Here is a 26664-nt window from a genome sequence, read left to right as displayed (position 1 = left end):
TCTAATAACAGAGCCCCAAATTCCAAAACATGACCATGTGACTAACCTAACCACAGAATGCCAAAAACTTCAAGCCAGTAAGGCTCAGGAATTTAAGTACCAAAGAGTACCAAACCACAGCATTATTAATAAAATACAAAACAGTCCTCAAGTTATACTTAGGTTGTATTTCAAAACTTTGTTAGTTGGCTCTTTAGAACTCAGAACATATTTCCCAAGACGGTGATCTTTTAAACTAACAAAAGACTATATACCTTTGAGTAGAATTGTTGGTTCATAATCTATGTATATGTTCAGCTTTAATATATAATATATACCAAAAAATTATCTTCAAAAGGGGTTGTCCTAATGTACACTCCAGCCAGCAGTGTGTGAGTTCCAGTGAATAATCTTTTTTTTTTTTTTTTTTTTTGCGGTGCACAGGCCTCTCACTGTTGTGGCCTCTCCCGTTGCGGAGCACAGGCTCCGGACGCACCACCTCAGCGGCCATGGCTCACGGGCCCAGCTGCTCCGCAGTATGTGGGATCTTCCCGGACCGGGGCACGAACCCATGTCCCCTGCATCGGCAGGCGGACTCTCAACCACTGCGCCACCAGGGAAGCCCGAATAATCTTTTTTATTGAGCATTTAGTATGTGCCAGACATCGTGTAAGTGCTTTTCATGTGTAGTTTTATTTGATCTTCACAACAACTCAGTGAGGTGGGTATTACTGTTTCTCTATTTCTAGGTTAGGTGAACTTGCCCCAGTCATATAGCTAAAAAGAGGCAGAGCCAGGATTGGAGCCCATGTCCAATGCTGTAAGCCACTAAGCCTTCCCTGAGAAAGACTTCAGTGCATCCAGAGCAAACACATATGAAAAATACCCCTCAATGCAGTAAAGGAAGAGCTGCATTTAGTTCTGCACATCAGTCAACGGTCAGCTCTGCATGGGGATATGCCTGAGGGCTGATGGGAGCAGACACAAGCCTTCCAGATACAGTTAGCATGGGAAGATGATTCAGAGATTTGGAAAGAGGGGAAGGATGGCTTAGGCAAGGCTGGGAGGTGGAAAACACACAAGTGAGGTCAAGAGCTCTGTGACTGGGCCTTCCCTGGTGGCGCAGTGGTTAAGAATCCACCTGCCGATGCAGGGGACACGGGTTCGATCCCTCGTCTGGGGAGATCCCACATGCCGCCGAGCCCATGTGCCACAACTGCTGAGCCTGCACTCTGGAGCCCGCGAGCCACAACTACTGAGCCCATGTGCTGCAACTACTGAAGTCCATGTGCCTGGAGCCTGTACTCTGCAACAAGAGAAGCCACCACAATGAGAAGCCCGCGCACCACAACGAAGACCCAACGCAGCCAAAAAAAAAAAAAAAGAGCTATGTGACTGGGCTTGCTCTGTGCTCTGCACTTGCAGCCTCATGCATATATGACTTCCTGAGAAGTGAGTTGTCTGACTTTTGGCGCTTTCCCCAGAATACTACAGACACCACGATTCTGAATGAAAAAGTGATTTTCACACACATTTCACCTTGGGGAGAAAATTTCTGTTATATCTTCCTGGAATTCCACCCTTTGTTCTTTGGTTCTGTTTGTTGTTTCTAAGTGGAATTTTCTTCCTCTCTTTCTCATTCCCCTGGTGCTGGTCTATCCTCCCACTCTGATGGGAATTCCTCTTAAAATTCTGGCAGTCTCTTTGATGAGCTGAGCCCGGTAAAGCCTGGGAAGTGTGCTCTGAGCCTCTGGCTGTCTGACCACCTTCCCACAACCCACAAGTGGAGTGTGTCTGTGCACAGATCATCGGTATCTTCCCCTCTTTGAGATCCAAGTTGGCCTGGCCTTACTCTCTGGGTGGACATGTGTCTGAGCTAGCTCAGAGTATTGCATTTTCGGTCCAAATTTCCACCTCTGAGGTCACAATTTTCACTATCTAAATACAAAAATGAGAGCCCCCTTTCTGCACTGAGTTTAAGTTATCACCAGTCAGATCCTCTGAGAGTTTCCATGCTGGGGGGATGCTTGCATTCTCTCTCATCTCTTATTTGTTCCATCATCTTTTCTCCAAGCTCCTCCTCAGATCATCATTATGGTCATCTGTGCCTTGTCACCCGCCCTGGGCCTGCTGTCCCCTTCAGCATGGACACAGCCCCTCTTCCCCATGCCCCAGGTCATCACAATCACAGAGTTGATGTGAGTAGCAGGTTTAAGGAGAAGATTAGAGCACAGAAGAGGAAACAACTTACAACTGACTATTAAGGCTCTCTTGTAACATTTCCTGACCATATCAGCCCGATGTCCTTTCCTGGCTGTTTCTCTTCTCAGACCCTTATCCTCAACATCTGTGGTACTCTTCCCTCTCCTCTTGCCTGTATTTTCCCTTATGCTTCCCCAAGTTCAGAGGCCTTTGAACACTTCCTGGGGACCACCAGGAAAAATAGGAAATTCCTATTACTTTATTACACAGATTGATTTACTGGTAGTTTCCTTTGCCTCCAGTTCCCATTTCATAATCTTGAATTTTCAGAATCAAAATATCATAAGTGGTATCCTTAAAAGAAAACTATGCACTCTAGGCTTCCAACTTCGGCAGCAGCCCAGATCTCTGAACGTTTTAAACAACTTCAAAGCTTCTGACTCAGGTTTTATTAGTTTCATGGTGAAAGCACCTGTGCTTTCCTCTTCCGGGAGTCTGTAGGTGGAAGGAGAGCAGTTCTCAAGCTAGTCTCTCCCTTACCTGGTCAAACATCAGAGCCGGGGCTTTTTTCTGCTCTTTCATGGGTAAAAGTACTTCTCGAGGACATGGTCTCAGAGATGAATCATGTCGCTGGCATCAGACAAAAGCTCAAGTTAAGGATTGGCCACATCAAAGGATGCACAAAATTCTCCTCTCCACTATTCCCACCAGGAAAATAAGGCACCTCTAGATTATGCAGCCAACACAAATAGGCAGGAAACACATGGCGAGTCAAACTGAAGAACAAACTCTTGTCGTATACAAAATAATATTCCAGAGATCTGAAACACAGTTCTAACTTCAAGGTGCATAATATTTACACATCAGATATTTAGGTCCTATTTCCTGTGGTCCCTGTGAAAGAAGATTTTTTGTTCCCCTACTCTATGCCAAGAGTGTAATTCTCAGAATGGTCCTGGGAGTTGAGGTTATTACTCTCACCTAACAAGCAGTGTAACTGAGGCCCACAGAGGTTAAGATTTTTGCCTAATTTAACACAAATTAGTGCCAGAAGAATGGTTAAAATCTTGTTCTTCAGATTCCAAGTCCCTAGCAATTTGTGTTTCCCCAAAATACAGAAGATACTAAGTCAAACATCCAAGTGGCAATCTACCTCTTAGTGTTTGCCTCTTGCCTCAAATCCTCCAAAAACTACATCAAATGAGGGGACATAAGGGGCAATGAGAAAATAAAATATGAAGACAGCTTTCTAAGGCAGCAGAGAGGAACATGAAAAACAAATACAACATTAAATATTTCAGCCTCTGTTATTAAGTATACTGGTAGCCTATTAATTGATAAAAGTATTTGAATTATTAATTATTCTTTGGAGAAATCTATTTGTTTACTGCTCTGCCTCTCCAGGATAGGGAGAACACCTTTTTTTTTTTTTTAAATCACAAAATGCTGGAATGTTTTAGCTTCAGGAATCTTATGAAGGAAGGACAGGATTTCCAGCCCAAGTCTCATAGCCTGAGTGAGGAGAATACAAAGTGAAAAATGAGAAGTAAGTATCAGTACACAGGGGTTGTATTTTTCTAATTGGTAACCCGAGACAAGGCAGTTTCAAACTCTCCCAGACAAACTGTTAAAGGTCCAGACACAAACAGGATTTGGGAGCATGAAAGAGCAGCCCACAGGCTGTCTGGATCCCATTGGAGCTACTGTTGTCAACGTACTATCATTATAAGGGGTTCATGCTTCACTGAGGAAGGGCCCTGGGTGATATCTGTCCCACCCTCTCTCGTTCACCAAGCAATGAAGATTAGATATTACACCTGCAAACCCACAGGTTGTTAGAGTCTAGAACTCAGACCCCACCTAAATTCCCAGAACCCAAAAGTGAAAAGATGAATTGCTATGTGGGTGGAGGTGGGAGGGAAAGTGGCAGTGGCTGCAGCAGGAGCTCACAGCTCTAGACAGCCCTGTTGATCAATGTGCTCTCTCCCACCTTTACCTTTCTGATGACACACATCTCACAAGCCTCAGTTTTCTCATCTGCATAATGGGAATAATAATTACAGAATTGTTGTTGTGAGAATTAAATGAGACAGTCTATATAAAACACATATCACAATGCCTAGTTCACAATAAGCAATAAATTAATGGTTGGTATAATATTAAAATAATTAATAATTATTTTTATTTCCCTTTTACAGTCCTGAGGAATTGTTTCATGTTGCAGTGTTACCCATCTTATTACCCAGTGCTAGGAAACAAGGTATCTGAGTTCCAGTCCTGGTCTTCTGCTAATGAACTCTGAGTTCTTGGATGGCTTGCTTCATCTTTCCAGAATGACTAAATCTCAGTCTCCATGTGCCAGAAATTCTAATAAATAGCATTGATGAAATAATCCCCCTTCAAAAATCTTGTCTTAGTCTCTATTCTAAATAAATATTGAAATTACTGTTGAATTTTAATAATGTATATGTAGACTTCAAGTTAGCATATTTTTATTACTTATCTTTAATAGATATTGTGTCCCACATAGAATTTAATTTAGAGAACTTTTCGCTGAAGTTAACTGTGGACTAATGAGGACTCAGCTACACACATACCCTTAAAAGTAAGTCCATAACAGTTCATGCTCACTATGGTAAAATTCGCTTTGCCAATTTCTATAGCACTACTGATTCCTGTATTTAAACAGTAGATTTGAGATAAATCAAAATATGGGATTATAAAAATAAGAAAACAGAATTTGAATTCCATCATTTCTGTCATTCCCTGTGACCATGTGGAGTTTTTTGGTATTTTAAAATTTTCAACTGTAGAGACATATGAAAGATGATAAATTCAATCCCAAAGAAACAGACATGGACAGCACTGTGATTTCTGGAAATTAATGTGAAATGGGATTTTTTATGACTCTGACAAAATTATCCCTAAGTTTAAGATTTTTCCTATTTGTATGTTGGTTGCTCCATGTGAAAGAAAACTTTAAAATTAAATTAATAAGACGTGTTCTTTATGAAATAATGCCATTTGCAGCAAAATGGATGCAACTAGAGATTATCATACTAAGTGAAGTAAGTCAGAAAAAGATAAATACCATATGATATAACTTATATGTGTAATTTAAAATATGGCACAAATGAACGTATGTACAAAACAGAAACAGACTCACAGACATAGAGAACAGACTTGTGGTTGTCAAAGGGGAAGGGAGTAGGGGAAGAAAGGACTGGGAGTTTTGGGTTAGCAGATGCAAGCTATTATATACAGAATGGATGAATGACAAGGTCCTACTGTATAGCACAGGGAACTATATTTGATATCCTGTGATTAAACCATAATGAAAAGAATATTAAAAAAGAATGTCCATAAGTGTATAACTGAGTCACTTTGCTGTACAGCAGAGATTTGCACAGTGTAAATCAACTATATTTCAAATTTTAAAATTTTTAATAAATAAATAAAATGCAAATCCAAAAAAAATTGTTCTTCAATTAACTATGAGTCAAGATATACTGACAAATTTTAACCCAAATGTGCAAAGATCAATTACAATGAAGTTCAGGCTGAAAAAAAAAACTTTAACATTCATTACGATGTTCAGTAACTGAAAATTTCACTTTCTGCATTTCCTTTCCAGTCAGTATTCTTATTCATTTTGTTTCCTGATTATGACAAAATAATTTTGTCATACAGAGAAAGGGGGTGTTAAAAACAATGACTCACTCCATAGGCCATAAACACTAGGTTTACTCCTGTTCTGTCAACCAGAGATAAGGGGGTCGGGCTGTTTTCAGAGTTGGAAAGGGTGGTCCACGGGGAAACGCTAACCTAAAGGCATGTTTTCTTTGAACTGCAGGGTGTTGGGTCACACAGTATTGTTATTTATTTGTTTACTTATTATTTAAATTATTTAAATAAATATCATTTTAAAATCAGGATTTTCTGGATATATGCCCAGGGGTGGGACTGCAGGATCATATGGTAGCTGTATTTTTAGTTTTTTAAGGAACCTCCATACTGTTCTCCATAGTGGCTGCACCAAGAAAACCGTAATTCAATAAGATACATGCACCCCAACATTCATTGCAGCACTATTTACATTAACCAAGACATGGAAGCAACCTAAATGTCCACTGACAGTTGAATGGATAAAGAACATGTGGTATATATTATGCACAATGGCATATTACTCAGCCATAAAAATATGAAATAATGTCATTTGCAGCAGCATGGAATGACTGAGAGATTATCATACTAAGTGAAGTAAGTCAGAAAGAGAAAGACAAATACCATATGATATTACTTATACATGGAATCTTGAAAAAAAAATGATACAAATGAACTTATATACAAAACAGAAATAGATCCACAGACCTAGAAAACAAACTTATGGTTAGCAAAAGGGAAAGGGGGAGGAGGGATAAATTAGGAGTTTGGGATTAACATATACACACTACTATATATAAAATAGATAACCAACAAGGACCTACTGTATAGCACAGGGAACTATACTCAATATTTTGTAATAATCTATAAGGGAAAAGAATCTGAAAAAAAATGATATATATGTATTTACAACTGAATCACTTCGCTATACACCTGAAACTAACATAACATTGTAAATCATCTATACTTCACTAAAATAAAATAAATAATAAATATAACTGGAATTCAGCAGATTAGGAAATGGTAAAAAAAAAGGGGGGGGGGTTTAATTTATGCCCAGCACTGTAAAGCCTTTTAGAAGCCATTAGTGACATTATTAAAATAAACACTATGGAAAATGATGCACAAAAATCAGAATTTTCATGTTGTATTAAAAATTCCTGAAATCTCTGAAAAAAATCTGGTAACAATATGCTGCCTCTTAACTGGAGGATCAGAGAGGCCAAGTAATTACCCCCACATTACTGAAACCAGCACGCCAGATATCCTGAGTAGAATTCCCAGGTCTTTCCCAATGTACTACTGGCCTATCGTGTGTGTGTGTGTGTGTGTGTGTGTGTGTGTGTGTGTAAGAGAGAGAAGGCATCATGGCAGGTGTCAGTGCAAGGGGCAGGAGGAGTCCAGAGAGGACTCCATTTCAGCATATTGAGAGGACTTTATTTTGAAGAGGAATAATACTGTATCAAGTTCTGGGTCATATTCTCTCTCCTTCACCCGCCAAGCACATATCTATAGCTGCACTTATTGAGCACCTGTGATGTAATACTGACTCTTCTAAAAGGTGATGGTGGGGGTAAGTTGTTAAACCAACACGACATACTACTTTCGGTTTCACAGCCTTTTGTCTACAAACTTGATGAATATACACTGGACTCGTGATTGTTATTTTTCAGAAGTGGAGAGAGGCCTAGGAGAGATCGTGGCAGTGAGAACAAAGGTGGCTCTATCCTTGCCTCTATGTAATTGTCATTGTCAATGTCCCTTGCTTTTCCAAGATTAAGTATAGCAAAAACTTACTGGACATGGAAGAACAGCTGGATTTGGGCATCTTTTCCTGAGAAGAGTGGTCCAGATTGTGGGTATCCAAACTGAGTGTGCCGGTTGAATTGAAATAAAATAGAATTTTCAATAGAATTGCTTGATGAACCCCCTTCATTACCACCCCCAACTCCTGATCCTTTCAAGAAGACTAATTTTTTTTTTAACAGAAGTATACTTGATTTGCAATATTGTGTTAGTCGCCGGTGTACAGAAAAGTGATTGTTATATACATATTTTTTCAGATTATTTTTCATAATAGGTTATTACAAGATAATGAATACAGTTCCCTGTGCTATATAGCAAATCCTTGTGTGTTTTGTTTTGTTGTTTTTGTTTTGTTTTGCAAATCCTTGTTGCTTATGTGTTTTCTGTACAGTAGTGTGTATCTGTTAATACCATAGCCCTCATTTATCCCTCCCCTGCTCCCTTTCCCCTTAGCTAACCACAAGTTTGTTTTCTATGTCTGTGTGTTTCTGTTTTGTATATAGAGTCACTTGTATTGTTTTTGAGATTACACATGTAAGTGATATATTTGTCTTTTTCTGTCTTACTTCACTTTGTATGATATTCTCTAGGTCCATCTATGCTGCTGCAAGTGGCAATATTTCATCTTTCTCTGGCTGAGTAATATTCCATGGTATGTATGTACCACTTCTTCTTAAACCAATCATCGGTTGAGGGGCACTTGGTTTGTTTCCATGTCTTGACTATTGTAAATAAGGCTGCTATGAACACTGGTGTGCATGTATCTTTCCGAATTAGAGGTTTCGTCTTTTCCAGATATACGCCTAGGAATGGGATTGTTGGATCATATGGTAGCTCTATTTGTAGTTTCTTAAGCAACCTCCATACAGTTTTCCATAGTGGCTGAACCAATCTGCAGTCCCACCGAAAGTGTAAGAGGGTTCCCCTTCATCCACACCCTCTCCAGCATTTATTATTTGTAGACATTTTGATGATGCCCATTCTGACAGGTGTGAGGTGATACCCCTCTGTGGTTTTGATTTGCATTTCTCTGATAATTAGCGATGTGGAGCATCTTTTCATGTGCCTGTTGGCCATTTGTATATCTTCTTTTGAGAAATGCCTACTTAGGTCAAGGAGACTAATTTAGGAACCAATGTACTAGTAAAACTAAACTATTTTTAACATTGCTTCTCTTTATTGGGCAAAGGAAATTTTCTTTCAAGTATAAAAGTGAAGTGAAACATAGGGAGTGTAGTGGAAGAAATATTTTCTGAAATTTATTTTTGTTTCTTTTGCTTCAAAACCCCCCATTTTGTTATCCTAGGCTATTTGGAGCGTGTATCTGCCGGGAAGAGATTGTGATATCCCTGAAATGTAACACGGAAAATTTCAGGTTCTAAAATTTAAAATAGCAATATGAGCCAGGCTACTGTCTTCATAGAGGCTTCTCAGAGTTCCCATATTTCTCTGCACTGCCATATCCACAACTGACCTAAATTAAAGGACCAAAAGCCCCCAAGATCTCAGTTACTTATCACATGAAAGGTTACTCCTTGCTCATATGAGATCTACTATGGTCCAGTTGCTCTCCAGGGCTGCTGCCTTCTCAGTAATTCCAGTCTGCTTCCATCATGTGGTTCCACCATCTCAATACAGGGCTTAATCATCTTTTCAGCCAAGCATCTCACTGCCATCCTCCACTGAGGATCCGGAGTTCAGTCTCTCAGCTTCAGTTTTCCACAGAATATACTACCACAGAGTTGCCTAGCTGCATGGTGATAGGGAGGACACATGGGCTTTTGCTACTCCTCAATGAGAACTTCAAAGAAGTCTTACTTTTTCATTGCTCCTGGCCTGTAGTTTTACATGGTGCTTCAAATTTCAGAATCTTACTGCAATTCTGTAGGGGACAGCTGGAGGGAAGAGAGATGTGGTTTGATTCTCCAAAATGTTTCTTTCTGCATCTAAACTATCATTTTCAATTTCCAAAATTTATTCTGAGTTTGGCCACTTCTGTGCATTCTCAACACTATGGCCTAAGTCAGTAACCATCGATTCTCACCTGTATTACTTAGATGTTCTATCTACTTCTCCTGCCCCCAAGGGGTCCACAGAACACTTAACGTGATTAGTTAAATATGCAAATTATATCATGTCAAATGCTGTTTTAAACTTCCAATGCCTTCTCATTTCAAGCTGAAAAAACTCAAATATTTAACATGAGCTACAAGATGCTGCCTCTCCCTTCTCTAGCCCCAGATACAAATGAGCTTCCTCTCTATCCACACAAAAGCAACAAGCTCTATGTTAGGGCTAGAACTCAGACTTGAACTTTTAAACAAACGAGGTGGTATCTTCTCCAGGCTTGTCAATCCACCAGAAGGATTCCACTCTTGTCAGCATTTTGGAGCCAAAGGAAATCCAGTATTTCCCAGAGGAGATGGCTCTCTAAGCCAAGTCCTGCCTCAGTCTGCAGCTCTGTGAGTTTCCTCTGTTGGGGGTATAAGTGCCTGAGACCTCTCTAGATTCCCACACTTGAGTGCATGGGTGGCTTCTCACCTCACTGTAGCAGCAAGTCTCTTCATGGAAGTTTCCAAGCCAAACCTAAAGAAAGTACAAAATATTGAAAATAAGTGGATGACAAAACAAACTGAGCTAACATCAAGTAAAAGAAAATTGTATAGCAATCTTAATTTCAAAGTTTGAATTTAAGGGCAAAAAGTACACTCTTTTGGTAGGCATGTAAACTGGTGCAGCTATGGTGCATACTATGGAAAACAGTATGGAGGTTCCTCAAAAATTGTAACTAGAACCACCATATGATGCTGCAGTCTCACTTCTGGGTATATAGCTAAAGGAAATAAAAACAGAATATCAAGGAGATATCTGCCCTCCCACATTCACAATGGATAAGCTATGGAAACAACCAACATGTCCAGTGATGGTTGAATGGATACAGAAGATATGGTACATAGATACAATGGAATACTACTCAGCCATAAAAAGAATGAAATTTTGTCATTTGCAACAATATGGATGGTCTTGGAGGATATTATGTCCAGTAAAATAAGACAGAGAAAGACAAATATGGCATGGTATCACTTATATGTGGAATCTTAAAAAAAAAAAAAAGAGTAAAACTTATAGAACCAGAGTAGAAAAGTGGTTGCGGGGGAGGGCAGGGAAGGGAGGGTAAAAGGGTACACAGTGAATAAAGTCTCAGGAGCTAATGTTAACCACGGTGACTATAGTTGATAACAATGTGATGTATAGTTGAAATTTTCCAGACGAGTAGGATGTAAATGTTCTTACCAAAAAAAGTAAATATATGAAGGAAATGTGTTAATTAACTAGATGGGGGGAATCCTTTCACAATGTATATCAAATCACCACAAAGTTGACTGAATATTTTACAATTTTAAAAGTCAATTATACAGCAATAAAGCTGAAATTTAAAAATAAAGAATTAGGACAAATCATAAGACAGAAAAAGAGGAATATCTAATTGAACAGTACGGACATTAAGCAAGCTTGAAAAGAAAGGAGTTAAGCACTCAACTCAAGAAATTGGGTGGTGTAACCCAAAAGAAAAATTAGGGAAAGGAAAACAATGATATAAGCTGAAACAATTACAAAAGAAAATATAACACCCAATAAAAATGATGACTGAAACCAAAATGCAATTTGTAGACCATTAAAAGTTTAAAAACATAAACATAAGAGAAAAGAGAGAAAAGTACAAGCATATCACGTTATAATAAAATAGGGGACGCAAATAAAAATCTACCATTATAGAAAGAGTGCCTATGTAAACAAAATCAGGAAAAAAGTACAGAACACAAATATACACATCCTTAACAAGCATTATCCTTAATGTGTAAATACCTGAAACATTCTCATTAAAATCTAATCATTAATTTGCATTGATAGACAAATTATTAGAAATATAGGGTTCACTCAGAATGGGAGAAAATATTTGCAAATGAAGCAACTGACAAAGGATCAATCTCCAAAATTTACAAGCAGCTCATGCAGCTCAACATTATAAAAACAAACAACCCACTCCAAAAATGGGCAGAAGACCTAAATAGACATTTCTCCAAAGAAGATATACAGATTGCCAGCAGACACATGAAAGAATGCTCAACATCGTTTATCACTAGAGAAATGCAAATCAAAGCTACACTGAGATATCATCTCACACCGGTCACAACGGCCATCATCAAAAACTCTACAAACAATAAATGCTGGAGAGGGTGTGAAGAAAAGGGAACCCTCTTGCACTGTTGGTGAGAATGTAAATTGATACAGCCACTATGGAGAACAGTATGGAGGTTCCTTACAAAACTACAAATAGAACTACCATACGACCCAGTAATCCCACTACTGGGCATATACCCTGAGAAAACCATAATTCAAAAAGAGTCATGTACCAAAATGTTCATTGCAGCTCTATTTAAAATAGCCCGGAGATGGAAACAACCTAAGTGTCCATCATCGGATGAATGGATAAAGAAGATGTGGCACATATATACAATGGAATATTACTCAGCCATAAAAAGAAACGAAACTGAGCTATTTGTAATGAGGTGGATACACCTAGAGTCTGTCATACATAGTGAAGTAAGTCAGAAAGAGAGAGACAAATACCGTATGCTAACACATATATATGGAATTTAAGAAAAAAAAATGTCATGAAGAACCTAGGGGTAAGACAGGAATAAAGACACAGATCTACTAGAGAATGGACTTGAGGATATGGGGAGGGGGTAGGGTAAGCTGTGACAAAGCAAGAGAGAGGCATGGACATATATACACTAACAAACTTAAGGTAGATAGCTAGTGGGAAGCAGCCGCATAGCACAGGAGATCAGCTCGGTGCTTTGTGACCGCCTGGAGGGGTGGGATAGGGAGGGTGGGAGGGAGGGAGACACAAGAGGGAAGATATATGGGAACGTATGTATATATATAACTGATTCATTTTGTTGTAAAGCAGAAACTAACACACCATTGTAAAGCAATTATACTCCAATAAAGATGTTAAAAAAAACCACACACACATTCTTAAATTGCATCTACTAGAACTGTTACAATTAGAAAGACAGTTTCAAATGTTAGCGAAAATGTGGAGCAACTGAAACTCTCATACTTTCTTGTAAGAGTGTATAATTAGAGAGTCACTTTAAATAACTTCTTTGAGAAATAATATTATGCAGAATTATGCCCTATGGCAGAACAATTACACTCTTAGGTATTTACCCAAGAAAGATGGAAACATATGCCCACAAAAAGACCTGTACAAAATTGCTCATAGCAGCTGAATCTAGGTAGCCCATATGGGACACAGTCCAGCTGTTTGTAAATAGGAGAATGAATAAGCAATTTGTAGAACAGTCCCATAATAGAATTCTACTCAGCAAGTAAAGGGAGGAAACTATTAACACACACAATAACATAACTAATCTCTAATCGTTGTACCGAGTGAGAGCAGCAAGGCAAATGATGAGGGAAAATCATAAACTTTTCTATGACTGGGAAATCAAACTAAGAAAGGAAAAAAATAGTATGCCCGCTTTGTGGTAGGCCTTTCCCAATGTGCAATGTGCATCTGTATTGTACATTAACCAGACCTCCTCAAACAGGAGGATGTAATCAACCTTTAAGAAAAATGGCTGCTTTATTCAGACACCAACGTTGTAGTTTTAAGGTTATTTTAATTTCTTTTTCATCCCATACAGGGAGCTGTATTGACCAAAACATCTTTGATCAACTTTATGTAGAATGCTAACCTGTCAATATAACACAGAAATTCTTTGTCTCAGAAATGCAAAAAATTGCATCTCTAACTCCTGACCAATGGAACAGTTCTCACAGCTTCTGCAAATCTGTTCCCTGGGTTATAATCCTCAGTTTGACTCAAATAAAATTCTCTTTTCTTTCTTCTTAGCTTGACTGTTATTTGATTTTCCACCAACACACAAAAGAATAGCTACTATCTGATTCCATTTATATGAAGTTCAAAACCAAACTAATCAATGATGACAGATATCAGGAAGTGGTTGCTTCTAGGGGGATATGGTAAAAATTCACCACAAAGGGGCACCAGAGAACTTCTGGAGTCACAGAAATGTCCTATATCTTATTTTGAGTGATATAGATACATGCAATTTAAAAAATTTATTGAATTAACTCAAGACCTGTGCATTTTGTTACATGTAAACTCCACCTCAAAATAAAAACACATTTTCTGTCATTTCTTCAGATTTAAGAAAAATAAGAGCTATTTTTCCTTTTTTCCGCAAAAAATAAATAAATAAATAAATAAATTCAATTCTAAATGTAAATTTTTTACTTAGGATGTTTCGATGATAGTCAAGCCCTTATCTCCCTATTGAGTGATACTTCAATATGCCCAACTGTCTATTAGCAACTTCTTGGAATATATCTTAGGCACCTGAAACTCAGTATGTCCAAAACTGAATCTACTTAATGTTAAATATTATGGTAGGAGACATAACATTTTAAAAGACATTAATAAATTATATTCAACTCTTTCAAATTTAACTTTCTTATAAAAAAAATGTACTATGCAAGAATCTGGGGATTTACTGTGAAATCTCAGATGATAGTTATACACACTGCTTTATTCTTTATTTTTTTTTTTTGGTGGTACACGGGCCTCTCACTGTTGTGGCCTCTCCCATTGCGGAGCACAGGCTCCGGACGCGCAGGCTCAGCGGCCATGGCTTACGGGCCCAGCGGCTCCGCAGCATGTGGGATCCTCCCGGACCGGGGCACGAACCCATGTCCCCTGCATCGGCAGGCAGACTCTCAACCACTGCGCCACCAGGGAAGCCCCGACACTGCTTTATTGAGTAAACCACATAACATTTTCTAAAACGGACATTCGTACTCTTCACTTGAAAATGGCAACAATTTCAAATTCTCATTCAAGTTCTTTGAAAATTAGTCCAAGTTATACAGTGGTAGTAAGATATGTAGTATTTTCATACAATGGAAATTACTTGGCAATAAAAAGGAACAATCTACTGATAAATGCAAAACATGTGAATTTCACAGACCCTATGCTTAGTGAAAGAAAATAGACACAAATGATTACATGCTATCAATTCTATCTATATGAATTTCTAGTATAGGCAAAACTAATCAAAGGTGGCAAAAAAAAAAAATCAGAAGAATGATTGCCTTGAGAGTGTGTGGAGTTGATTGAGAAGGGGCTTAAAAGTACTTTCTGAAGTGATAGTAGTATTCTATATGTTGATGGGGTTTGCATTACACAGGTGTATGCATTTGTCAAAAGTCAATAAATGTACATTTTGGATTTCTCCATCTCAGTATAGTAAATTTTATTATCTTAAAAAAACTATGAACAAAAAGTAGTATGTATTCCTTTTTATTACTAAGAAATTCTATTTCTTCAATGTAAAAAAAGATGAATTTGGATTACATCAAAAACCTTCTTAATACCTCTTTAATTATTGCTTGTATGTATAAGGAAGTTCTCTTTGTTATTTTTATTTTATTGCATGCATTTTTACCTCTGGCATACCTTGTGGAGAAAAGGCACTAAAAGGTGGAACATCTGAAACATTTCCATATCTTGGAGGAGGTGGTTCAAATAATGATGTGTTCAAAATCTAGAGAAACAAAACATAAAAATCAGAGGCAAATGAGGTAAAGTTTCATTACTATAACCAAAAAAGGAAGTGTGTACTATCTCTTTCTGTCAGTAGATGGTTAATGAAGCCTTTGGTATTTTAAAGATACAGATCAAAGAGCCAGCACTGTGCTAGAGGCTATAAGGATTTCATGAGATGATAAACTTAGAGACCCTTAGAGGATGTATAAGCACTAGCTTTTGATTTAGAAGGAAAACTTTAATTCCCAAATAAAAATAACAGCGTACAATATTCTTAGTCACTTATAAAAATGCTAAGATAATTACTTGGGAGCAAATCAATGTTAAATTCACTTTGAACCAAATATAATATAATCTTTTAAGTGTATCACTGACATTGTTTAGTAGGAATCAATTTTTTTTTACGTTCCAAACCACTACCTCTAAAAGAGAGCTCCAAGCTACAGGAAGAAGAAACTGACAGAATTCCAAAGGGAAATAAAAATAATCCACCACTATAGTGAGATAATCTAACATTCCTTTCCCAGCAATTAATAAAGATTGCAGACAAAATAAGACTACATCAAGGATAAAGGCAATTTTAGCCAAACAATTAACAAACTTGAACTAATGAACAAATATAAGATCATTAAACTCAACAACTGAATACATTGTTTTCAAAGAAACACATTTATAAAAATTGACCACATAATAGGCTATAAAGGAAGCCTCAACAATTGCCAAATGACTAGTGTCATAGAAACCACATTATCTGATCACAATGTAGTTAAGTTAGAAAATCAGATCAAACCAAGAGTGGAATAACTTTTAAATTTGGAATTTTAAAAATACCCCTAAATAGCTCCAAGGCTCAAAGATGAAAACATAGAACTTAGAAAATATTAAGATATTAATGATAACTAAAACACTTCTCCAAACTTGTGAGATCTGGTTGAAGTGGCTCTTAGAAGGAAATTTATGGTTTTAAATACTCATATTAGAAAAGAAGAAAGGTTGAACATCAATAAATTTTCAACTGAAAATGTTACAAAGAACAGCAAAATAGACACCAGGAAGGTAAAAGAGGAAATTATATTAAGTAAGAACAAAATTAATGAAACATAAAACTTATATACAAGAAATGATTGCCAAAGCTGAAGGTTTATTCTTTGAAAATACAGGTAAAATGGACATATCTCTGTCAATGTCAATAAGAAAAATATATAAGGTAAGCACAAATAAATAATATTAAGAGTTGAAAAAGAGTCGTATCTATAGATGTAGCACAGATTCAAAAATGTAATAAGAAAATACTAGGAAGAACTATGCCAATAATTGAAAACTTAGATGAAATGGAAAAATGCATTTAAAAAATTTATTAAAACTGACATAAGGATGCATTTTTTGAAATCTAAATAGTCCTATAACAATAAAAAAAATTGAATCAGTACTTTAAAATCTCCCACAAAACAAAGTATCAAAACCAACTGCTTTTCCTTTGAGTTTGAAAGATGAAAGTAAAAGATTGTTTAAGTATAACACAACCTATTTCAGAGATTAAAAACTCAGCTCATTTTATAAGGCAGGTCTAATCTAGAAATTATACCCCAATAAGCAAATTGCAGAAATACAAGCCAAACATGCTATGAATATAAACTGAATATATATAGATATATGAGTTGAAAACTCTACTACTAATATTACAAATTTCAAAAATGTAAGATTAGTCTAATATTAGAATATCATTTAATATAATTATCATTGTGAAAAAGAAAAATTATACGCTCATCTCAAAAGATATCCAAAAAAAAGAAAAAATGTGTTGATAAAATTCAACATAAATCCATGACAAAAAGTCTTAGTAAACTTGGAAAGGAAGTGAATTAACTTAACCTGATACAAATATCAAAATTAAGGTGAAACATTGAAAACATTCAAGTCAAGGACACCTGCTATCACCACTCATTTTTCATGTTAAACTATAAGTCCTGGTCCGTGCAGTAATGCAAAGGGTTGTGGGAGATGCGGAGTGACTCTGAGCTGACATTATATTGTACTGACTAGAGCACCAGTTACCTACTTCTGATGCTGATAGAACCTAAAATGAAACAAAATCAACTACTACTCTTCAAAAATTCCCATATCTTCCATCTTTCCCATAATTTTTCTGTGGTCCACATAGGGTACAAATGAAGCTGAATCACTGGGAAAGATTATAAGAAAAACTATACTAAAGTGCAATGAAAATCCATCTAGAGACAAAGTCATCCCATCAGCAAGTCTTTCAGCCAAGGAAGTACTCAAGCTCGTCTCACTTGACTTGCCTTTACGGTAATCTTCAATTTTACAACACCACTGAGCAGGTGGATTTTACATCAAGTTTATGAGTTATTCTAACAAGTAGGAAAAGTTTCTTAAGGTGACGGAAAAGAGTCCTTTGGGTGACTTTATCAAAGGTAGACAATACACCAGTGAGCACTGCTCACTATCCAAAATTCACTAATATAGCTTCAAATTATGTATTCTGAGTATAACTAAAATAATTTTGGTTTACAAATTTCTATTTACTTTTTGTGACATAAAAAAGGCAATGTATATAGTTCAATCCATATGGCACGTTATCCTTAGTAAACAAAGATAAAATAATGCATATAGTATTAAAAATATTTCTTGCAGAATCTATAAAATGCTAATCATATTTGTTGCCTGTGGGAAGGGGAACTCCTCTGTGTCATGCAGGAAAGTAAAAGTTTGCAGTTTACCACATAGCTTGGCTATGAATAGTCACAGTAATTAAACTGGGAGATGGGGACACAGTAAAAGAGCATTTGTAGTTGGGGTGAAAATAGAGCTGAACTGTCACAAGGTCAAAAGATAGTGCCTGAGTCTGAAACACAAGCAATACAAGCATGTCATTTAAAGAAACAGAAGTAAATACCAAAAGAATCAACTCAGTGTTGAACAGTGATTGCCTCAGGGAAGGGGGATATAGAGGGGCCCTTTGGAGAACTGTGTGATTCTTTATGTGCAGGTAAAACTTGGGTAAAAATAAAAATGATTCAATGATATAACTTCCAAAAAAGTTAATAAGCTTTTGGCAGCTAACACCATTCAGGAAAATCTCCAAAATGAAACTTCTACAAGATAGGTTTACATTGAGTGACAGGCTTTAGAAATTTCATAAGTGCTTATAATAGCAAAAAGAAACAATGAAATGAAATAAAAGCAAAGGTACAGTCAAAATTTGAAGTGAAGAGCAAGGAAAAAAGAAGAGAATTGAAAGTTTGCTATTTTCCTCATTGCACACAATTGCCAAATTTGATAGATCAAATTTTGTTTAAGTATGTGTATTTTTTAACATTACCAATATTTTATTACATCATTAAATAATCTTCCTAAATATACATTTAAAGACCCCTTAATACTTAATTATATAGATATGACCCTGCTTATTTAATAAAGGTTATGGGACCATAGGAAGTATATCAGTATTTCCCATACCTACCTTAAAAATATTTTTAAAATTTTGAAATAGTTTGATAATATTTTTTAAAGTTAAACAGTATTAACTACTATAATTGAAAATAGTGAATATGGAAACTTTCAACTCATATTAGGAAATTTAGCATGGGATTACATCACTGACTGTAAAACAACATATAAATTATTAAGAAGAGGCTGATTCATTAGTCAATAAGGGGAGGTGATTAAAAATTTATATATACTTAAATCACATGACATTTTTAGTTGACTGATCAAACTGGACATATCTGAAGCTATATGCAATTTAGAAGGCCCAGCTAACCAAAGGACTGAAAGAAGCTATCCAGAGTAAAAGGGGCTACTTTAAATATGGTAGATGTAAGGCAAATAGGGATGAATGTTGAGTTATATTTTATGAGCTTTCATATTGAATATATATCGTGATAAGAAATACCTCAATTACTTGTATTACCTTCTTTCCCAAGTGCCCTAACTAGCAAAGAAGATTGTAAATTTTTTAGTGTAGATATAATTCTATAGTATTTCTGTCCAAATTCTCCTCCTTCCAAATGCCCACACCCAAGTTCTGGGCGCAGAGCTGAACACATGATCATATGAGATTTAATCATTAAGTACAAATAAAAACCTGCTAGCTCAAACAGCACTTCTCTGAATTCTCTAGCATCTTCAAATCTATGCATGATCTTTTATAGTCCAAATCTTTCAAAATTGTATCAATTTAGTTGCTTAGAAGTTTACTGATATATCATATTTTATATTAGTGTACAATACTAAAACACAGAAAATAGCAAATGTCATCAAACATCAATTTTTCAGAATCTTTCCAACATCACATAAATTCAAACATCATAAGAAAGAGCTGGCACCAGTAATAAGATTATAAAAGGCATCACTCACAAGTGTCAATATTGATTTCTACCAGTATTTGGAGATGGTAGAGGGCATTCTTTCACATAAGGTATTTCAAAATAGTAGACCGGGGGGCTTATTTTTTCTTTCTTTCTTTTTACCTCATTTCCATCTTCATCAATTATTGAGATGTAGTTGGGATGAGTCTTATTTGGATAGGACAACAGGACATCATAATGGGCTAACTCAACAGAATCCAGGCCAAATTCTTTCCACTGAGATTGAATTTGCTTTGCAAGCTGAAAGTTTTGTTCTGTTCCAGCTAAATGTGGTATCCGTGTAAAATTGCTGTTGAAAAAAAATTGAAAGTGGTTAGAAATTTTTAGTCAGACTTTATCTTAAATCAACAACCAAATAAGGCTGATTTACATTAAAAAAAAAATTTGAGGTGTTATACTTTACAAAAGCAAAGTAGGGCTTCTCTGGGGGCACAGTGGTTGAGAGTCCGCCTGCCGATACAGGGGACACGGGTTTGTGCCCCGGTCCGGGAGAATCCCACATGCCGCGGAGCAGCTGGGCCCTTGAGCCATGGCTGCTGAGCCTGCGCGTCCGGAGCCTGTGCTCCACAATGGGAGAGGCCACAATGGTGAGAGTCCCACGTACCACAAAAAATAATAATAATAATAAATAAAAAATAAAGGAGAGAAGGAATTATATATGTTGCTAAAGAAAAAAAAACCCTCCCCTGAAAGCCACCTGGGATTTCTGGTCTTTTGAGCATAAGCTGTCTGTTCTCCCTGTTTGACGCCCTACAGTAAATGCTGGACTCCTTCACCTCAACCTGGTGGCAGTAGACTGGCTTTGCTGCACAGCAGGCTAGCAGACCCAAGTTTGGTTAGGTAACATTATGAGTGAAATTCCTGGTAAAAGTTTTGTCATTCCCACCAAGATGCAATGGTGTTCTATGATCAGGTTTAGAACCCACTCATTTGGAGCAAAGTTAATCCTGAAAATGATGAGTAGGAAAAAAGATTTGTTTCCAAGGATAAATAAATCAATTGGCCACAAAATCAGTGTATTACAGGTTTTGCCACTAACTTGTTGTGTAATCCTGGCCATGTCTTCAATTTCTCATCCATACATGGGGAGAATATTGCTACCTCACTAATTCACAAAGATTTGAGGCTCAATTAGACAATTGCTAAGAAACAGAAGTTCGTTTTTTTTTTTTGGTTTTAATCAATTGAGAAGTGTGTCACACTGTCTTGATTCTATTAGAATATCCAGTTATTTTCTAATAAGAAGAAGAATTTACAAATTATCCAAAATAGCCAACAACATGTATTAACAAAACAAATAGGCTCATACATCTCTGTCTGGCTAGAAAAGTTTATATATGTTCCAAGGATCATTATGTTATCTCAGTTAATAAAGGGAGCTATTGGTATTCCTGTTTTCATACATTGCATCTGGTTTACAAATGCACAGTGCTTGGAGAAGTTAGATGACCTAAAGACAGCCAGTGAAAGAGGGAACTGGCATTCAAATGTAGATCAGTGAAAGCTAAGACACTCTTCTGAAATAATCTTGTCTTTCAGAACTGGGTGGAGAAGGAAATTCCCTCTAAAGACATGCAAAATAGTGAACAGATCTGAGAATTTAACTAGATGTTACAAAACAAAAGGGAAAACTAGGACAACCTTGCACCCCAAGGAAGACTGAAAAGGCAGCCCCTACTTAACGCGCTGCCCCAGCCACTATTGAGAGTCAGGTGACTTAGAAGTAGTAGAGAATTTTTAGTAGTAAAGCGAAGGATTAGAAAGGGGAAAAAGACAGAGGATCTGAGGCTTTAATGACCCCTAACCTAAGGGTCTAAATAGACTGAAAGCACTCTGATGGACAAGTGGCAAATTGGAATTCTGGGGAGTCCAGGAGGCTTCTGGAGGTTCCGTGGTCCTTGGAGGGGTGAGTGGGGGGTTCTGTTAATCTCTTTCTTTTGTTTGTTAATGATGCAAATCCTTGAGTTCTAAACAGTTAGAGGAGCTTGGTCAAGGCCACGGAGAATAAGCAAGAAGCTGACAGCCCAGAAAGTGAGCTAGAGGAAGGCATTCATTTTCTTTCTTTGCTGGTCACTCCATCTCACAGGTTAGAAAAGGAAAAATGAAGCAGAGGCAGCACCCCTGTCTAGGAGTGAAGATTATATCTCACCAGACTTCCACTTTTATTATACCTATTATACATAATTATAGTAAAAGAAGTGCAAGAGGCAGAAGGAGTTCCACAAAATTTAAGCTTCTGGGTCTCTCACTTGAAATGGCCCTTCCAAAGACTTGATAGATGCCCTAGCAAATTTTATTCATAGTTTTAATTCTATCATAATTAAATAGACATATGTGTTTGTATGACTATGTGTAGGTACATCTATACATATATATACTTACTTGACTGTTTTTACATAAAATTATAACTTGTATTCACTAAGGAGTCCTTTAATCGTTATCAGGACTTCAAGTATGTCACTTTGAAAAACCTAAGCATTCCAATCAATTATTCAATAAAAGTGTTTTATTTTTAGTTGCCTTGCAAATACTTTTTAAAATTTACTCATTTACCTCTTTTTCCCTACACCAGGGATAGCTATTTCAGGAAATAGGGAGCTGGTTTCTACACTAGTCACATATATGCTCTCTAATTTCATGCTCATCAGAACAATATCACTATCCCCATTTTATAGAGGTGAAAATGATGCCTCAGGAAGGTTAAGTATTCACTCAAACTTACTTTAATATCAGTGGGCGAAGATGGAATTTAAACTTGCGTATGTCTGACTTCGAAGTCCAAAATTTATTCTTTTGACTAAAATATACTATCTTCCTCTGAAACAGGAGTCAGCAAACTATGTTTCACTGACCAAATCCAGCTCACTTCCTTTCTTTGTACAGCCCACAAGCTAAAAATGGTTATCACATTTTAAATAGGTGAAAAAAATCAAGAGGAATAATATTTTGTGACATATCATTTATATGAAATTTAAATTTCAGTGCCTACAAATGAAGTTTTATCGAAACTGTCACACTTATTCAATTACGTATTTACTATCACTTTTTTGGTGCTACAATAGCAGAGCTGAGTAGCTGGGACACAGATCAGCTGGCCTACAAAAGCTGGACCTTTACAGAAAAAGTTTAGTGACACCTGCTTTAAAAAATCTATCATGATAAAGTTCAGCTGAAGGTACAATCCTCTCCAGATGAAACATGATACAAGATCTTCAGTAATAAAACCTTTTTAAAAAGTCAGTTTCTGTTTATGAAATATTGAATCAAAACTTCTAAACAGAATAGTAAACTTTTAAGTATATGCTTACTACAAGAACGTCTTGATGTTCTCTGCTTTCAATTCATCCAAAAATGCTTTCTTCACATTATGCCGTGGAATGTTAGTAGCTTCACTGGAGGATTTTGTAAACCATCCTGTAAAATACAAACAAATATAGGAATGAGATTTGAGCTTATAGACAGGGCCTATTTTTTCTTATTATTGTATTTATCATATATAAAACATCAATGACCTCTGGTATTAACTGAGATTTTCCAAAGTTTCATTGCTCTTGCCTACTTCCATTGGAAAAAAAATCATGCAGACAGACTTAATTACAAATCAGTTGCAACATATTTTTAAATCCAATTTCAATAAGTATTGCTGTTATTCTAAGAAATGTTTTATGAAATTAGCGCTAAAATTGAAGATGGTTCAACTGATGGGAAAAATGAAGGCAAAGAGGAGATCCACCTTCTTTCTCTTTAAAGCTTCTATCCTCAGTGACGACGCCTCTGCTGACCCAGAATAAGCATTTAGTAAATGTTTGTAATGAATTAATTATGAGTATATTTCAAGTACATAAATTATTTCAAAGAGTTGAAGGCAATTCAGACTTGTAATTTGTTCTGGTTCTGAAACTAAAGCAAAATAAGCTTAAATATTTTGTGCTTGCAGTTGAAGTAGGCTTCAAAAGTTCAACTTCAGAGAGCTACAGTGAAACTCCAATTCACCCAACATCTCTGCAAGACACACAGTGAACAGAGACTAGAGCAATGGGTAGCCAGATAGCGTAGAGCCATTAGCCCTGGTAGTTGGCTTCGTGACATAGTTTATTTAGATAAATGATATGATCTGTGCATAAAATGGTTACCTAAATCACCCAGCTAGCTTTCATGGAGCTTTCTAGTTATTAATCACATACACGTTACACACATGCATATATACACGCATATTGAAATAAATGGTTGGCAGCAAATGCAAATACAGTTCCACCAGTATGTAAAATAAAGAGACTTGGATTAGACTGTAGGATAAGGGCACTCGGAGGATGAAATCCTTGAATCGAGATCTAAAAAATGAGCTGGATAAAAAGGACGGAGGCCTGTGGGAGGGAGGGAGCAGAGAATCCTAGGGAAAAAATTAACAAACATTAATAAAGAACCCATAGCCACTCAGCAGTGAATATAAGGGTGGGGCTGAGGGCAATACTGGGACGAATAAAATGCTTTTAAAAGATGCAGAAGACTTTAATCCTCATGCTACCCTTGCCCACGTTGTACAGCTGAGAAAACTGAAACTCGAGTTGAAGTGTGCCCTTAACGAGCACACTTATCTAAGCCCCACAATAACCCTAATATCCACACGCTAGTTATGAGCAGAGAGTGGCTCAAAGGTTACACAACAAGCAAGAAGAGGCTGAATTTGAGCCAGCTTAGTTGGTCTACGCCCTGGTCTTCTAAATCCCAGAAAGGGGGCCCAGAATTCAGAGTAGGGCCGAACTACCAGGCTATACCTTAACGCTAGTCCTGTGCATTAATGTCCAGTTAGAAGCATCTCCTCACCAGAAAAGAATTTTTAAAAAGTGCCAATACCCCAGTACTGTGCCAGGAGCTTTAGATGCTATTTCGTTTACGATTCCCACTAACTTACAGATAGTATTCTTACAAAGGTTGACAAACTGTGGCTCAGAGAGACTCGGTAACTCGCTCAAGGACACAGAGAAGTTGCAGAGTTAATATTAGAATTTAAAAGAGTCTCAGCGAATCTGTGCTGCCCCCTGGTAATCATGGAGAGTTGGGTTAAGTCTGCAAATCAGTACACAGGGGAAAACGCTCAAGAACTGCTATTAAGGATCTGTTCAGAGCACTGACAATGTCAGCCGGTTAGCTCCTAAATGTTCCTCTTTATTTACTCCCCAGGACGAAAGAATGAGACAATAGGGCTCCCACGCAGCAGTGCCCTGAGTTCTACCTACTGTATACACGAAGCAGGTCCAGGCACAGGCACTAGATAAAGACCCCAAACAGGTAAGAGTCGTTTCTTGCAAAGCTCCTGGGACGACCTAGCAAATGCCCCCAGAGATCCGGCGCTCCTACTAAAACGTACCGATTGCTCGCAGGGCCCCAGCAGTTGGAACTTTCTCAAGTTCACTTTGAGTCTCTCCGTTCTACTCCTTACCCTGGGTGACTGTCTTAACAGTAGCCCGTCCAGCAACTTCCACCTAACTCGCGGGTGCTCGTCCCCACTTTCCCCCACCCCCCGGGAGACCGGGAGACCGGGAGACCAACAGCTGGCCCGGGAATCCCGCGAACCGCCAAACAGCCGGGTAGGCTCGGGGTTGTGCGTGGCGAGGGCCCCCGTACCGAAGAGGAAGCCGAGGACGAAGAGGCAGGCGGCCAGCACCAGGGCCCCAGCGCACAGCCAGCGCGGGCGGCGCCAGGCCACAAAGGTCGAGTCGGTTTCGCGCAGAAGATTCCACATCTCAGCGTGTGGCCGTCGGGGCCTCCGGGGACCGGTGTCTCTGCGGTGGCCACCCTGCTGCCTCGCGGGCGGCGGGGCAAAGGCTTCCTCCTTCGAGGGCCGCTTTTAGCAGTTCTGCAGCCTAGAGTCCACTCCCAGCCCAGTCCACTCGCACTCCCAGGGCACTCCAGGTTTCTCCGCCCCTGAAAGTATTTCTAGTTTACTCTCAACCAATCCCGGAGAGCAAGAGGCAGTATCAGTCCCCAGAAGAAGAAAACCCGGCCCCTTCGGAGGGGTGCTTAAAAAAAAGTTTAGCTTGAAAATTTCTAGCCCTTATTTTAAAATAAAGGAAAAGAAGGAAGAAAGGGAAGGAGGAAGCAAAGGACAAACTCTTCTCCTTTCTCCACTTCCAGACCACAATCCGATTCACAAAAAGAACACTAAGTACCCCGTAATTCAATAGAACGATCCTCTTTTGTCTGTCTAGGAAAATGCATGTTCCAGGCAAGTTGGTAGACTAAACTATTCCTCAAGAACTTTTTTCAGATCCGAAATCCTATTAAATACTATTATAGCCCTAAAAGGAGTAAAATCAAGTAGAAAACGGTGGTGTCCAGTTCTGGCACTGCTTTGGATATTCAGGGAGTGAATTTTGGTGTCAATGCCAGTTACCACTGTGCTCTTTTTCCTAATGAAGATCATTGATACTTATCAATTATTAGAGAATTATTCCTCCCTTTACATAGCACAACCATTTTTAAAGAAATATTATTGGAATTTGCTGAAGGCAGAGAGTACATCTCTTTATATATCAGAGCTGCCCTTGGCACTCTCTTACACTGTGGGTATGAAATCAGTCTTTGTTGAGTTAACCTGAAGAGTCAATCACACATAAATCTACCCGTTATAAATTCTTAAAAAAATATAACAATGATATCTAAAGGAGGACAATAACGACATGATTTATAAAATGAACGATGTTCTTATAATCTGTAAGGGAGACTGCATGCATGGCCTCTAGCTAGGAGTGCTTTATGGAAGCATTGCATCTAAAAGAATCGTGAAATACCAGCAGAGTTTGAACCAGGGGAGATGAGAAGAAACTTTGGGTCTGGGAGCCAGAGCGATAGTCAAGGAATGGCAGATAGTTTGCTTTGGGAAAGGGAGCGAACAGGGAGAGAGCGAGGAGACACGGGGCTACATCATAGAGAATGTTGGGTACTCTGATAAAGAATTTCTGAGCTGAGTGAAGAGATGTG

At 37.7% G+C, this 26664-nt stretch overlaps 1 protein-coding gene across 5 annotated transcripts; it reads right to left on the bottom strand.

Annotated features, from left to right (window-relative positions):
• Nucleotides 1-4047: 4047 nt before the first annotated feature.
• On the bottom strand, nucleotides 4048-25562 carry LOC307190687 (glutamate carboxypeptidase 2-like). 5 transcript variants are annotated; one of them, XM_079930008.1, is made up of 6 exons: nucleotides 25309-25562; nucleotides 22992-23097; nucleotides 19786-19972; nucleotides 15192-15290; nucleotides 10192-10236; nucleotides 4048-4218 (listed from the first exon to the last, which is right to left on the bottom strand). In XM_079930008.1, the coding sequence occupies exons 1-6, from the start codon at nucleotides 25424-25426 to the stop codon at nucleotides 4174-4176; spliced, it is 600 nt and encodes a 199-aa protein (XP_079786134.1). In that variant the 5' UTR covers nucleotides 25427-25562; the 3' UTR covers nucleotides 4048-4173. The 5 variants fall into 5 exon arrangements, with proteins under 5 accessions (XP_079786134.1, XP_079786135.1, XP_079786137.1 ...); XM_079930009.1 differs by lacking the exon at nucleotides 4048-4218 and adding an exon at nucleotides 8707-9545; XM_079930011.1 differs by lacking the exon at nucleotides 4048-4218 and adding an exon at nucleotides 8707-9545 and having other exon boundaries at nucleotides 15203-15290.
• Nucleotides 25563-26664: the final 1102 nt, after the last annotated feature.

This window comes from Stenella coeruleoalba (assembly GCF_951394435.1).
Source record: "Stenella coeruleoalba genome assembly, chromosome: 8".
In the NCBI taxonomy this organism is placed as follows: domain Eukaryota; kingdom Metazoa; phylum Chordata; class Mammalia; order Artiodactyla; family Delphinidae; genus Stenella; species Stenella coeruleoalba.
The sequence above is the reverse complement of the archived record's forward strand: the minus strand, read 5'-3'. Positions and strand labels throughout refer to the sequence as shown.